At 33.5% G+C, this 15,731-nt stretch overlaps 1 protein-coding gene across 12 annotated transcripts in view; it reads right to left on the bottom strand.

Annotated features, from left to right (window-relative positions):
- The window catches only part of Robo2 (roundabout guidance receptor 2), a 1,584,609-nt gene that overhangs the window by 77,400 nt on the left and 1,491,478 nt on the right, over nt 1–15,731 (bottom strand). For all 12 annotated transcript variants that reach the window (XM_010645674.3, XM_010645673.3, XM_033768136.1 and 9 more), the window contains 3 exons: nt 10,349–10,580; nt 7,289–7,413; nt 3,802–3,973 (listed from right to left, as the gene is read on the bottom strand). In XM_010645674.3, coding sequence (XP_010643976.1) covers nt 3,802–3,973; nt 7,289–7,413; nt 10,349–10,580 — 529 coding nt within the window. The remainder of the gene's footprint in view (nt 1–3,801; nt 3,974–7,288; nt 7,414–10,348; nt 10,581–15,731) is intronic.

The raw sequence follows: 15,731 nt of genomic DNA, 5'->3' as shown, positions 1-15,731 counted from the left end.
TATATAAGATGATGATTCTATATTAATATTGGAGTTAATTTCAGGACAAGGAATTTTATGGTAAAATGAATTTTCATAATGATGAAGGGTAAGTTAATTAAGAAAAGGTAATATTCTTGTTTTTATGTTTGTTTGTTTGTTTGTTTTTTGAGACAGAGTATCACTATGTAGTTGAGACTGACCTGGAACTCACTATGTAGCCCAGGCTCATCTCGAGCTCACAGCGATCCTCCTGCCTCAGCCTCCTGAGTGCTAGGATTAGAAAATGTAATATTCTTAAACTGTATTCATTTAAAACAAGGTAGTAAAACTAGTATAGCAAATGGTAGGGATGGGAAGAAGAAATACACACATCTATAATTGGATTATGTCTCCAGACTTGTTATTAGTATTTCAAAGAAAAGATAAACAGAAAAGCAATAGGGACCTGCATAATATTATCAACTAATTTTACTTGACATTTATGAAACAAAAGGAAATATATAATTTACAAGTACACAAAAATCATTCACCAAGACCATATATTGAGCCATAAAGTGACTCTGTTTAAATGACAAAATTCACACAAGTATATTTTCTGCCATCATAGGTATTATGTTAGAAATCAGTAAAAAAGATATCTGGAAAACCTCCAAACATTTGGATATTAAACAATACACTTCTAGAAAACACCTATAAAAATTAAAAAAAAACAGCAAAAAATACAAAACAACAGTAACAGAAATTCTTAAGGAAAGTACTCAAAACTAAGTGATAAGCAAAACATATAACAATTTGTATGATTCACCTCAAGAAATTTTTTAAGACAAATTTACATCTTTAAAATAGGCATGCCAGAAAACAAGACCCAAAACATTCATTAAATTTGATATTAAGTACCAAAATAAAAGTAAGTAGAAGAAACAGTAAAAATCAATTAGTTAAAGAAATAAAACAAATTTTATACATTAGAAGGATTTAAAAATTGATAGAATAGAAGGGATAAGAAAGAGAGAAAAAAGGGAGACAGCAACAAGGAGGAAAGCCAGAAAGAGGGATGAGAAAGAGTGCATAAATTTCCAGAATTTAAAAATAAAATAGATGACATAATTATACATCCTGAAGAAATTATAATGATCATAAGGGAATGCTCTAAATAGCCTTATGATGATAAAGTAAATGATGTAGGTCAACCTGACCAATTTATTAGTGAACAAAAATTAAAAATCCACTTACAATAACCAATAGAAGAAATTTAAAAATTCTAAATAGATCTATGTTCATTAAACACACACACACACACACACACACACACACACACACACACACACACTCACATTCAAAAGTTCCAGGCATAGATATCAGTACTGATTTCTAAGAAATATTTAAGGCAGTTCAGTCACAAAAAAATTCTGAAACAATGTAGAGGAGGAAGAACTATTCACCCTGACCTTATAAAGCCAACCACTCTGAAACTAAAACCTGAATCTAAAGACACTAGAAGGAAAGACAAAAACAAACAAACCCAAAACACTACCAACTAATATCCTTCATAAGCAGGAATGTAAAATTCTTTACTAAATGTTAGTAAATCAAGTAGAGCAACATCTGTAAAAAAGATAAGTCATGTCCAAGTGGGATTTATCCCAAGAATGCAGTTGATTTACTTTTGTAAACTATTCAGTATAGTTCACTGTGTCAACTTAGAGAGGGAGAGAGAGAGAGAGAGAGAGAGAGAGAGAGAGAGAGAGAAGAGAAGGAACACAATGATCTGAATTTACTCAGAAGAATAATTTCACAACTATAAAATGAATAAGAGAAGTTTTAAAGTCACAACATATAAAATGCTAAATATGTATATAATAATATGAAACATTTGGAAAGGCACTTTGTAAAGTTCATTTATTACAGTACAAAAAGAATCAAATATTTGGGAAATACTTAACAAAACATGCAGTTCAAACACTGAAAACTATAAAATATTATTGTTAAAAATACTATTGCAAATAGTAAATAAGATTTGAATAAGAAAGTGCATATCAGGGCAGGGGATTTAGCTCAGTGGTTCTGCCGACTGCCTCTTAAGCACAAGGTCCCAAATTTGATCCCCGGTTCCAAAAATAAAAGAAAGAAAATGCATACCATGTTGCTACATAGTAAGGCTCCTTATTACAATGTTTACCCATTTTGATACGTAGAGTCACTACATACTCACATTTTCACCATATTTTCATAGAAATTGACAAACTTATTTTACAAGTCCTATATATGGAAAGGCAGAAGGTCTGTATTAGTCAAAACAATTTTGCAGAAGAAAATGATGGAGTATTTGTATTACCTGATTTCAAGAGGTACTATAGGCTACAGTAATCAAGACCATGTGGTTTGGCTTATAAGCAAATATAAAATAGGGGATTCAGAAATGGATCCATGCATACAGGATTACCTAAAGGAAAAGTGTTTTCAATAAATGGTGCCTTTATAATTCAATATACATGTGCAAATAAATGCACAAGCCCCAATCCTTGAACCACATGCAGATATTTTTAGATGAATTATACACTTAATTTTTTTTTTGGAACTGGGGATCAAACTCAGGACCTTGTATACACTTAATTATAAAAGTTAAAACTATAAAGCTTCTAGAAGAAAATATAGGAACATGCCCTCACTATCTACTGGCAAACAATAAAGCTGTAAGTCTGGAAGAAAAGAAAATCATGCAGGCCATTAAAAGACACTAAAAAGAAAATGCATAAGGAAACCATGTACTAGGAAAAATAACATATATAAAAGAATTTGTATCCATAATGTATAAGCAATTCAATATTAAAAAAACAAAAGCAGTTTACAAAAGTAAATGCATGAATAGCCAATAAGCACATGTGAAGTTGTGCAACATCATTAACTTCACTTCACAAGGAATTACTTCTCAGATCTACTAGAATTGCTAAAATCACAAACACTAGCTATGTGAAAAGTGCTTGATAACATATTGAAACTGGAAATCCTTTTTCTTTCTGTTGGGAGTATAAAATTTTACAATTTAAAAACGGCTCAGCAGTTCTTTCTAAGGTCAAACTATACCATACTATTACCCAGAAATTCTACTCATATGTATTTCCCTCAAAGAAATGAGAAAATATCAGATAAACCAAGTATGGCATATTCATAGAATCGAATAACACTCAGCAATAAAACACATGAACTGCCTAATACATCCATGGGTGAATCTCAAAAAAAAAAAAACTAAATGTGGTGAAAGAAACCAGACACAAAATATCATATTCTATACAATTCCACTTATATATATTTTAAGAACAGACAAACATAATCTATGGTAATAAGGGACAATTTTATGCAATGATGGTAGATTTAATATAAATTTCTTCTTTGGGATAGTGTATTTGAACTTAAAAGCATTTTTGGGGGGGGCTTGTTGCTAGTTAATTTTTGACATTTTTCTGAATAAAAAGAAGCATATAGTTTTAGATTTAATGTACTCTCTAGTTCATTTTCTATATTTGAATGACAACAAATTTACTAATGGAAGTATAGATTAAAAACACTTTTTAAACCACCTTTCGTATTTAAACTCAGTGACTGCAGTTGTAAAATTCAGGGGACATTTAAGAATACAAGCAATTGTACCAGTTATTTTTATAGGAAATCCTAGTCAGTTAACTCATTTTTGATGTGTGCCCCCTATCACTCATAACTACATATCCATGGTTAAGATAAAGATTTCTTTAAAATCTACCTTGGTGTCAATTGACTGATACTAAAGTACTGACCATATAGGTCCTACAGATTGATACTCACCAATTATTATTGGCTGTGGGTCACTTTTTACTCCGACCCCTGCACTGGTACTAGCTGCAACCTCTACCCGGTATTGAATCCCTGGGAATAATCCACCGATGATTACAGATCGAATGGCTGCATCCACAGTCTTGTTGATATGGAATCGAGTTTCATTTCCCAGACACCAGATCTACAGAAATGGAAAATGAAAACAAATAAATACGAAATGTCTTTTCTAGGAATTAGACTCTAATTGAGCAATACATTTAGTGTCCAATCCATCTTCTGGGCTTAGGAAAGTGTTTGCAAATAACATTGCCTAAAGCTTAAAACTCATATAATATATGTGTGTGTTAACTACAGAGCAGTAAGAGAAGGTCAAACTGCGTCATGTCCTTTTATATCTGTCAGCACTGAATACTCATAATGAGTGACTTAAAATGCACACTGAGTCCTTAAGAACCTGTGAAAATGGGCTCTGCTTGCAAATAGCTTTTTGGTATGAACTAAAACATAAATTTCTCTGCTTTATTTATCAAAATTTGTTGTGCATGGCATCTACTGTACAATGATTATGAATTATAATATCTAAGTACATGTGTGCAGATCTGAGTAATATGTATTGCATGTAAGAAAATATAAACTTATAAAGGAGCAGTTAACAAGATTCATTGATCTAAATTATAGATATTGACTCAATTAAAATGAAAGCCAAAGATCCCAACAATGAATGTAACTGTACTGTATCCCTAAAAATCTATCAATAAACTTGATTAAAGATGAAAAAAATTAAAGCCAATAATTTTTTTACACTAGTAAATCTTAAATCAAAACATATCTATACAGATGTAAATAGGTACACAGTAGAACACAGTGAAGGAACATCTTTAAATACTGTTGTTAAAGCATCTAGGTTCTCATTCCAAGTAAAAATAAAATTTAGGGTGTATTTTCTTCAGGGACATAGGAATTTACTTCCTATAAAATGAATATAAAAATAATTCCCCTGGGTATATTTGTATTTATATTGTATAATTTATTATCTACAGGGGGACATATGTGTAGGAACTTATAAGGATCACTTCTGAAGCAGAAAATTTCCTGAAATTCTTTCAGCAAAGTAATTCCTGATAATCATGTTTCTTTTATTTATAGATGATATCTTTGTTCTTAATAGGGAACTATTTAGTCCTCACCTAAACATACACTTTGGTAACAAAACATGACAGGCTTATGATAAATGAGAAATTTTATAATTTATAAAAATTTAATCATGTAAGAAAATAAAATCATTTGCCCATCTGTTGGAAACTGGATAAAGAAGGTGTGGTTTTTCTATAAAATGGAATACTACTCAGCCATAAAGAATGAGAAATTAGAATCACTCGTAGGAAAATGCGTACATATTGAGGATACACTCCTAAGTGAAATAAATAAGTCACACATGTGTAAATACGGAATAGTTTCTCTGGTGTGAAAAACTATAATAGTACACAAGATCCTAATGGCATAATTAATAGTGTGAAATAGAAAGGAAAGGGCTAAAGGTGTAGGGAAAGTGGGAAGGGTCGGGGAAAGGGAACAAGGGAATAGAAAAATATATAAGAAAATGAAAAAATGGAAATAAAGTGTTTGTAAATGGGGAGGGGGTGGGGGTGAAGGGAGGGCAGGGACAAGGGGAAAAAATGAGAAACAAGACCTGTCATGTGAAGGTACAGGATCCCAGTAATGAATGTAACTGTATTGTATACCTAGATTGCACCAATAAACTCATTAAAAAGGAAAAAAAAATCCAAAACAAAACAAAACAAAACAAAACAAAAGAAAATCAGGTTTTTTTTTTTTTTGGTACCAGGGATCAAAGGGATCAAACTCAGGATTAAAATAAACAATTACCTAAATGGAAGTTTATGATATTTTGTCTTGGGTGGTAAAATGTGAATTCCTAACCTCATTAAAACACACCACATAAGGGTTAATTCTTTACTGTACAAACATGTAACACTTGCAAAACTTTATGATCTATATAGCTATGCTATCATAAAGGCATTTATTCTTATACTAGTGACAATAAGGTTAAATTTAATCATCAACTTGATTGGTTTGGAAACCGCCTAGATGATTAGGAAAATACACTTCTGAGTCTGGGTGGGTTACTAAGGCATTACCTTGCATACTGTATATGGTTCCAGGCTCCTTTCTCTCTGTTGTGTTTTCTTCACTCTGATTTTTAGCCACCAAGAGCTATACAGGCTCGTTCCACCATTCCCTGACATCATGATGGTCCTGCATTGGGGCCAGTCAATCATGGACCGAATCCCTTTACACTGTAGGCCAAATTAAATCCCTCCTCCTCTAAGCTACAAGTGTCAGGTATTATGTCCAGCAGAAAGTAAACTGACTAATATACCATGTTTATTTATACTTGATGGAATAATTTCAAAATAAACATTTATAGACTGACTCCACCCATTTGCTTCAGTAATTTGACTTATAAATTAATAAAATCTATTTAATGTGTAGTTTTTCAGATATAAAGTTCAACCCTCAAATTTAAGTGGGATTATTAAACTTAATTTCACATACCAATTATCAATACGTGTGGATTTCTAAGGTAAGGTAGGGCATCTAGCCTCCTGTTGTATTAGATCGATCTAGTAAGTTATTTTCAGAATTCTACAAATATTTTTAAAAGCAAAAATCATAGCTTTAAATTTATTCAAAGTTTAGTGTAAGGATTAATCTAACCACATCATGATTAAGCAAAATCTTACTTTGAGATATTTCCTGTGACTTATACATCAGTAATGTTGATGAAACAATGGATATATGCTGTTTCTAAACAACAACATATTCACTAGGTGAAAATGAGACGACTATGTTTTTGTTAAAATTTTTTCAATTGTTATTTCATTGTCTACCTTCTTCCCCCAAGGGAAATATTTTTACAAAATAATAAATAGATAAAAACAGCACAAAGATTGGGAGTTACCAATGGTACCTCCTATCTCTACAACAGTCTTGCCTCTCTTAATCTGAAAGTATTTTTTGTTTGTTTCTTGTGAGATCCCACTCTTAAAATGGCTGCTCTAGGGCCAGGAGTTTAGCTCAGTGGTTCCACCCGCTGCTTTGCAAGCACAAGGACCCGAGTTCAATCCCTGTCACCACCCGACAAACAAAATGGCTCCTCTAAAGTCTCTTACCAGAATTCCAATAATAATGACAGTCAGCTTCTCAGTGGAAGCTTCACAGCCTATCTACCCCAATCCTAACTTCTCTAAATTCTTGAGTTTCTGAAGTATGATATGCTCTACAGAAAAATCATTCAATGTTACGGTTTAACTGTCCATCTGAGTTTTATGTCTACTTCCCTGTGCATTTATTTCCTTGCCTGTGACACAAAGAGAGAGTCACTTTACCCTTAAACTGATCAAGAGGAACTTTAGAGACAATCTGTCCAGGCAACTTTGTCTGTGAGCCTTCCTTCCTATTAACCAGGTCCTACCTTGTATTCTTGGATAATTCCATTCTGGTGGTCTGGTGGAGGAGGATCCCAGGAAACACTAATACTTGTGCTATTGTGGCTTCCGACTGTTAGCACAGTAACGGATTGTGGAGGGGCACTTGGGGCTGCATAGGAAACAATTAGAATAAACATCAACTGTATGTCTTCCTGTGCATTATGTTGTTTACAGAACATGAATATAAAGACGTGAAATATGAGATTCTGGCTTCTAGGAGTTCTGACTAGTAGTGTCTGGTAGTTGATGGTGTTAAACAGTGACAGTTTTTGCAAATATAGCCTTTAAATTCAATGCACATTGAAAAGCAAATGTAACAGGTATTGTAATATATATATATATATATATATATATATATTCAATAATAAATTTAAAAGGTAACATTCTAATGAATGTTTTTAATTTGGGGCACCGCAAAGCTAAGGGTCAGTTTTAATTCTCATACTATTCTCCAGAGGTAAAAAGAGCTCCTCTCAGTTTTACAGATGAGGAAACAGGCTACAGCAAAAAAAATTATCTAAGTCAAACATCAAGTCAGAATTTGAACCCAGATATAATTCAATAATAAATTTAAAAGGTAACATTCTAATGAATGTTTTTAATTTGGGGCACCGCAAAGCTAAGGGTCAGTTTTAATTCTCATACTATTCTCCAGAGGTAAAAAGAGCTCCTCTCAGTTTTACAGATGAGGAAACAGGCTACAGCAAAAAAAATTATCTAAGTCAAACATCAAGTCAGAATTTGAACCCAGATATATCTGATTCTTGAACTTTGATTATTTAAACACTAATAGGCTATTTCTAAAAAAACAAAACAATAATAACAACAAGACATTGTTTCCAACAAAAAATATTCTGAGAGGACATATGCCCCAGTTTTACCAATAATGGTGCCATTATTGACCAATCCTTTTTTGTATTGTTTTCATTTGTATTTACTAAATAAAAATAGAAACACAGCTATAAATTTTGCTAACAAAGAAAAGCAATCCTTTTCATACAGGAAAAATAATTGATTGTTATAAACTGACCCATAATTTAAGATTTAAAACTTATTTTAGATGGATGAGCAAGGGAGTCTGATGAGAAAAATGAAAACAGGTTCATGTTGGGTCAAATGTGAAATGGGCAGATTTTGATCACCCACAGTAATTTCCTTCTTTAATAGTTTCTCCTATAACTAATTACAACCATACTGAGACAAGATGAGTGAGAAGCAATTCCCGATTTTAGACTGCAGTGTCTTCCACCAGGTCCTCCTAATAGCTAAGAAATACTCATTTTGCTTAAAATACTATTCATTTGGAATCAGCCTCTGCATTTAAATCAGAGAGAGTAAAACAGAATACCATACAAAATCCTCCTTGTAAGTTAAAGCAATCAATTTTGTGTCATTAAAATATTTTTACACAAAACCATCAATGCTTTCATAGCATAGTTTAGTCCCTTGAAAATATCCCAAATACACTGTTTTCTCTAAAGGCCTTTTATAAGGTCTCCCATGTTCATGAGTTTGTCATGACATATTTCATCGAGATATGACCACATTTACATTGTAATACAGAACCTACCGAGGTACACGCTGATACATTTTATTCATTACCATTCTTCTATGTGATAATTACTGCTCCAAAATATGGAATGATGACATAAATCTGACCACTTGTTTGCCAGTGTTGTAGTTATTAAGTAGACTGCACTAAACAAAATAACACTTTTGAAGCTGGCTTTTTGTTCTCCTTGCTGTGGACTTGCCAGAGCACCGCGCCTGCTTCCTGACAGGTCAATTATTTCAGTACTCAGCTTCTTCCTACACATGTGAAAGGACCCAAATCACTGCTCCTCATTTCCAGACATAGCCCCCCCAGCTGAGTTCTCAAGGCCACAGAAACCAGAGATGAATGTATACTGACTGATGACAAATGTCCAATCCAGAGGAAAAGTCTGACTGAGCTGAAATTGATTTTTGGAAAAAGGCTTCAAACATAACCTCCTGTATTAAAGCCATCCTCCCGCTCCCTGGCAGTACCAATTTGGAACATAAGGTAAAATTTAACTGTAGCTTTTTCAGTAATTTTTTCTGTTTACATATCCTCATGTAATCTAATGACATATTCAAAAATATGCACTCCCACCCCTGCCAGTACAACATACTGGAAAGCAATGTGAAGACAATGTTTTGCTCTATGTCATAATTAAGGAATGTATAATTTAAAATTATTTTGGTCAAATGTGATTATCTACACGCTAGCATGTGTAAGCTACATACATTTTCTTATCAACAATCTTAAATAATTTTGTGCAGAATATATTGCCTCCCTGTCCATCCTTTGGCCTATGGGTAGAACACACAAGAAAAGGCTTTGTTTACAAAGTATACACACAAAATTAGTACAAAGCAGAGCGAGGGGTGATTTTCTCTGCTGTCTCACTTTTTTGTGTGCTTGTTACTGGAAATTGAACACGGGACCTTCACAAAGAACTACATAGCCACCTCCTTTTATTTTTTATTTTGAGACACGGTCTCTCTGAGGCACTGAGTCATGATCCTCCTGCTTCAGCTCCCCAGAGTACTGGGATTACAGGTGTGAACCACCACACCCAGCAACACCTCACTCGTATACTCTGGTGACAACATTATAAGGCTCTCATTTAGCAAAGAAGACACTAAAAAATGGATTGCTTGAAACCAATATCAATCATCACCCTGAAAACCTCATGTTCTTGAGTTTTCTACAGCCTGTCCTTTACTGATGCCAAATGAGCTAAATCTACACGTAAACATGGGAATACAGGCATAATGGGATGTAAGATTTGGAGTGAATGTTTAAAAAATTCAAACTCAGAGTCATTTTCTTCTCCTTTTTTAGTCCTGGGGGGGTCAGATTCTGTAGAATACTCAAGTATGAGGGGAAAACGACAGGTCTTGTGTTCACTTTTAGCTGCTCTCCTAGTCATCGTAGGAAGATGACAAACTAGACCTATGACAGAAACCGGTTTAATCGTGGTGTACGTTTGCTTCACCGTAGAATTCTGGACACTGACCTTCTTCGGTAGTACGGACGGTTTTAGATTCACTATCCATTCCTTGGAATTCATTAAAATAGGGTCGAACTTTAATTTCATAAGTCACCCCCTTTTTCAGATTGGCTAAGACAGCACTTCGCTCTGTGGGGACTTTGGCATCCAAATTCTGCCACGACGATGTAGCTTGCAGTCCCGAAGTCTGACGATACAGTACACGGTAGCCTTGAATAAACTGGGGCTGGCGATCCACCTGAAGCAGAGAAAAGGGCATCTGAAACCGCGGGAAGAATGTGGGACGGCCTCAGGTCAGTCCCCTCCGCTCTCGCCCCACGCCCGCAGAACCCCTGAGCCCAATCCTGGGCCGATCCTATGCTTTTTCACTCACCTCCCTGCTTCTAGTAATCTCTGCTATCCAAGAGTAACATCACTCCTACACGGATTCTAAGACAAAGAATGGAACAACTCTCTCCATTGGTTTAAATGCCTCATAATATATGTGATATCTACAGAGTTAATCCAGATTCACCTTTTTTTTTCAACTTTGAGTTTACTGGTACATTTTAGGGATACAGTACAGTTACATTCATTATTGGGATCTTGTACCTCTACATGACAGGTTACTGTTAACAAATCTTTTTTTTTTTTTATTTTTGCATGTAATGTGCCATTTACAGAGATTTCAACTCTCATCGCTCATTCCTTCACTAACACCTTCTCTCACTCAAAACACAGTTTTTTGAGTCCCTATTATTAGGGACCTGGAAATCTGCTAAGCTCTGAAGATAAAACAGGGGGTAATGAGAGAGTCAGTTTCTGTCCTCCTGGTGCTTAGTGTCGGAGGGAATGGTTGGTCTCATCTTACAATCACTCAAACCATGTTCAAATCAAAATCATAAAAATAAGCAAAAGACAGTTTTATGAATGAGATGCACTGAAAGTAGGAAATTTATTGGAGAAAAAGATGACCAAATCCAGTTAGGGAGATGGTTTCTCTGAAGATGACATGAGCTCTGCCTTCTGCAGACAGAGTTTGATTTCTGGAGAGAGAGGATAGAGTGTAAAATCTTCTTGTGGCTCAAAGAAGCATGAGAGAGAGAGAGAGAGAGAGAGAGAGAGAGAGAGAGAGAGAGAGAGATTAACACAATAAAGCTAGAATGTCTGTCTGTTTAAAATGCATGTGAGCTGGGTGTGATGGTGTACGCCTGGAACCCCAGCACTCTGGAGGCTGAGGCAGGAAGATCGCTGTGAATTCAAGACCAGCCTGGGCTACATAGTGAGTTCCAGGTCAGTCTCAACTGCATAGTGAGACCATGTCTCAAACAAAACAAACACAAACAAATAAAATGCATGTGAAAGTTTATACTCATTATCAAATATTAAATAGAAATTGTTTTTCACTCGAAGAGTTCAGGCTAGCTTTGAACTCACTATATAGTTCAGGCTAGATGCAAATTCATGACAATCCTTCTGCCTCAGTTTCCTGAGTGCTGGGATTACAAGTGTGTGCCCAGCAGGAGTTCTCCTCTTGAGATATCAACATTCTTATCTCTTCATGTATTTGACAGCAGCTTTTTAAAATCACAGTGTGAGATTTTGAATTGAGTTTCCTATTAAGTCTTTTTTACACGTGTAAACTTATGATAAATGCATGAAAAATGATATACATATAAATGTAAAATAAAAAAATGAAACATTTTCTCTTCTACATTTACTATATAATCCTACAGAAGTTTTACAATTGTTGTAGTTTCAAGGAAAAAAAAATTATTTTTAGCTTTTTTTTTTTTTTTTTTTTTTTTTTTTTTTTTTTTTTTTTGTACCAGGGATCAAACTTGGGTCCTTGCACTTTCAGGCAGGAGCTGGAACCACTGAGCTAAATCCCTGACCAGCTCTTTTAAATTTACAATTTTTAAATGTCTTTCCTTGTTTTTGGAAATGCTTGGCTTAATTGTAAATTATCACAGCACTTTTTCAGATTAACATCCCATGTCAGAGTTTAATATGACATTCCAAAAATCTCTAAACTTAACATATTTCACTCTCAAGTAAAATGTAAGGATTAATGAAAAAACAAAATTATCTAATTTCAGGAAAGTTGTGGAGGAAAAACGAAATCGAAAAGGTCAGGATGCAGATATTTATTTCAGCTTTAAAATTTTCTTTATCCAACTGTCATATGCTATAAACAAAAGCTATTTTTTAATTTCTAACATTCATTTTCTAGTTGCAGCATCTTTTTTTAATTTTGTAAGTAAAGGCAGCAAATCAATGACTATTACATTAAAATGTTTGTTTAATTATGTTAGAATGCAGAACTTCAATTAAAGTAGTGTGGAATGAAAGATTATTTTTCTACATTTACAATTCCCAAGCTAGAATACTTTATGAAGTTGATGGATATGAGTGTCTGTATTTCCTTTTGTTGTTGTTGTTGTTTTTTTGTTTTTTTGTTTTTTGTTTTTTGTTTTCTTTGTTCCAGGGATCGAACTTGGGTCCTTGAACTTGCGAAGCAGGCAGAGGAACCACTGAGTTAAATCCCTGGCCTGAGTGTGTGTATTTTCTATATGTAGCTAATTTCAACCTTTCAAATGAGTGTCAATAAAGGGAATTCCTTCCCCATCTGGTCACTTTCTAACCAGAGATTTTCAAGAGTTAGAATTTGTATGAAGATATGTTAAGAAAAAATACTTTTGGGTCTAACGTGGAAGCTCATTGTCTCTCGGTTCTCATCCATATTACCACATTGGTTCCAACTGACATAATTTTTTTTAAAACAGTTGTTCTAACATTACAAAATAAGTCATCCAAGCGGCAAAAAGTTAAATTTATGAGAGCCAAAGGGAGATGCCTTTCATCAAAACTGTCAAAGTTCAAAAAAATTCTTGCAACATATGTTAAAACAACATTAAGCTTACATTTTATAAACTTCTCTGCATTTGCTTTAAGTGAATTTATATACTGAAAGAAAGACATAACTCACAATAATAGCTTGTTAATACTGAAAGAAGCAAGCTGTGTTTTTAAGAAGAACATTAAGCAGCTGTTTCCAGATGAAGGGAGTCTGTAAATCAGGGTAAATTGGTTTTATCCATGTTTGGTTTTCATTAATTAAGTGTTTTAGGGACTTTATGAAGCTAATGTTTACGGCACAACATTGCCTTGTTCACTCCAGTGAGCACCGCCTTCAACTAGTATATCGTAATAGCCTATTAATAACTAAATATTTAGACTTAATTTTGTGCACTCTGGCATTTTGGGGGAGAGGAAATTTGTTGTCACACATGGAAGCAAAAATGAAAATGCTGAACAGTACATTAAAAGAACACAGATGGGTTTTGGATCTATGTTCTATACCACTAACTTTTGGAGCTCATTTTTGGACAGGCAATCACTTTGCAGTTAAACCACATGCTTCTTACTGGTTTCATTAATAATCTGATTATAAGAAATATGTTTTTTGAGTTGATTATCATTAGAGTCTGGCCATAAATCCAAGGGTTTCTACAACATTTAAAAATTCTTATTTTTGATACATGAATGGAAAAGAATTTTCCAAAGAAAAAAGTGTAAAAATGAAGAGAACCTCATACTTCTAGTCATGGGCTTCCATTTAAATTACAGCTCAGTCTCTTGAACTTTCTGAGACTCGGGATACTTAATTTTTCAGATAATGCCTATATCTCAAGGACACAAATAATCAAATGAGTAATTTAGGTGACAGCACTTTGAAAATTGTAGAAATATGCATTGATAAAACTTCTCTTTATTAAAAAAGAGATATACAAAAAAATGACCCATATGTGACTTCCAAACTGGTATTTTAACCAAAAATTTTAAGGGAAATGATCAATATCTATTCAATTTATAAAATAAGACAAAACCAAGAAAACTCCATCTAACCAAATTTTGAGGAATTTTCTTTGGTGGGTTTTGCTGCTAAGTTATTTAAAAAACTTTTTTTTTTTTCAATCCCAGTGACATTAAGAATCTAGGATTCTTTTCATCTTTGAACAAAACATTAAAACAAACAAGTAAAAATATCCACAAAATCATTTTTCACAAAATGACTCACTGTTATTTTCTTTTGTGGGACAACTGTTTTTTGGGTTTTTTTTTTTTTTTTATTATTTTTGCCTAGCCTTCATAATAGCATTCCTGTTTTAGAAAGAAGACACTACTTATATTATTGCTTTAATTTTAGTCTTGGAGCAGTTGCTGGTTTTCCAGTTCAAATGTCATGTGCTTTGGATTAACCACCTAAGCCGAACTCATGTCTAGACATTTGAGCTGGAGCATATATTCCTCCTCTGAAATCCCAACAGATCTGGAATTAAATACTATTAGTGTCATAATTTAACATGTATATTTAGCAAATTTAAAATATTATATGAAAATAAGATACAATTTCTGGTGCAACTGGCCCCCCACCCAACATGATCTGATTACATTAAGCCTAACCTTTCTCCAACACTCTTATCTCATGTAATTAAGAACAACATAAGCATAAGAACAGTAGAAGGAACAACACCCTGTGATAGCAAGTGAATCCTTTGTGCTTATGAAATAAAAATAAAAGCTTATAAAACAACTGATAGGATCACTTCCTGAGACAGTTACTTGATGAGTATTTCACAGTTGACACTCTGCTCTGAAAACACATATCCTCTGGATTCACAGAATTCACAGCCTCTGAGGGAGATAGATATGGACACGAGTAGTGACAAGTAATCTGAGGACTCAGAAATAAATATGGCATACTCTGTCTCTCCCTTTTCCCAGAAAAAGTCAATTTACTCTCTTGCAGTTGTGATCTAACCTGATATACTCTTTTAAACTTAGTGATACTTAAAATAATTAACATCATAAACATAATTACTCGGATTCTTACCCAAATATTCCCTCATTTAGAAGCAGTTTAAAAGAAGCAGTTTAAAAACTTCTAATAGCAAAGAACATGTTTTCAATTTAGAATGCAAAAAGAAAAATCTGCTATGAAAACACAATTATTTCTTTGTTTTAGGTAGGGTTTTTTGTTGTTGTTTTGTTTTTAATCTAGTTGAAAGTAATGAGGAAAAGAAGCACAGCAGATATAATTCTTACTGTGCCACTGGAATTATTCTCTTCATAGGAACCAAAGGATAGAAATAATTATATGCAAAATATAGACTAAGGCTATGCAAAATTTTATTAAAAACATTAGAAACTTTGTATTCCCAAATCACTCTTAGAAATGTAGTCTTATTTTTAGTAAATAATTACCCAAACCAATAAGACAGGCATAATTATATATACTTTCCAAATAAACATTATAATTAAAGTGAAAATTCTTATACTTATGTCTATTCAAATATCCATTACATACATACATATACATATAAATATACAACACATTATATATATA

This window comes from Fukomys damarensis, unplaced genomic scaffold (genome assembly GCF_012274545.1).
Source record: "Fukomys damarensis isolate Sample0158 unplaced genomic scaffold, DMR_v1.0_HiC HiC_scaffold_24, whole genome shotgun sequence".
In the NCBI taxonomy this organism is placed as follows: domain Eukaryota; kingdom Metazoa; phylum Chordata; class Mammalia; order Rodentia; family Bathyergidae; genus Fukomys; species Fukomys damarensis.
The sequence above is the reverse complement of the archived record's forward strand: the minus strand, read 5'-3'. Positions and strand labels throughout refer to the sequence as shown.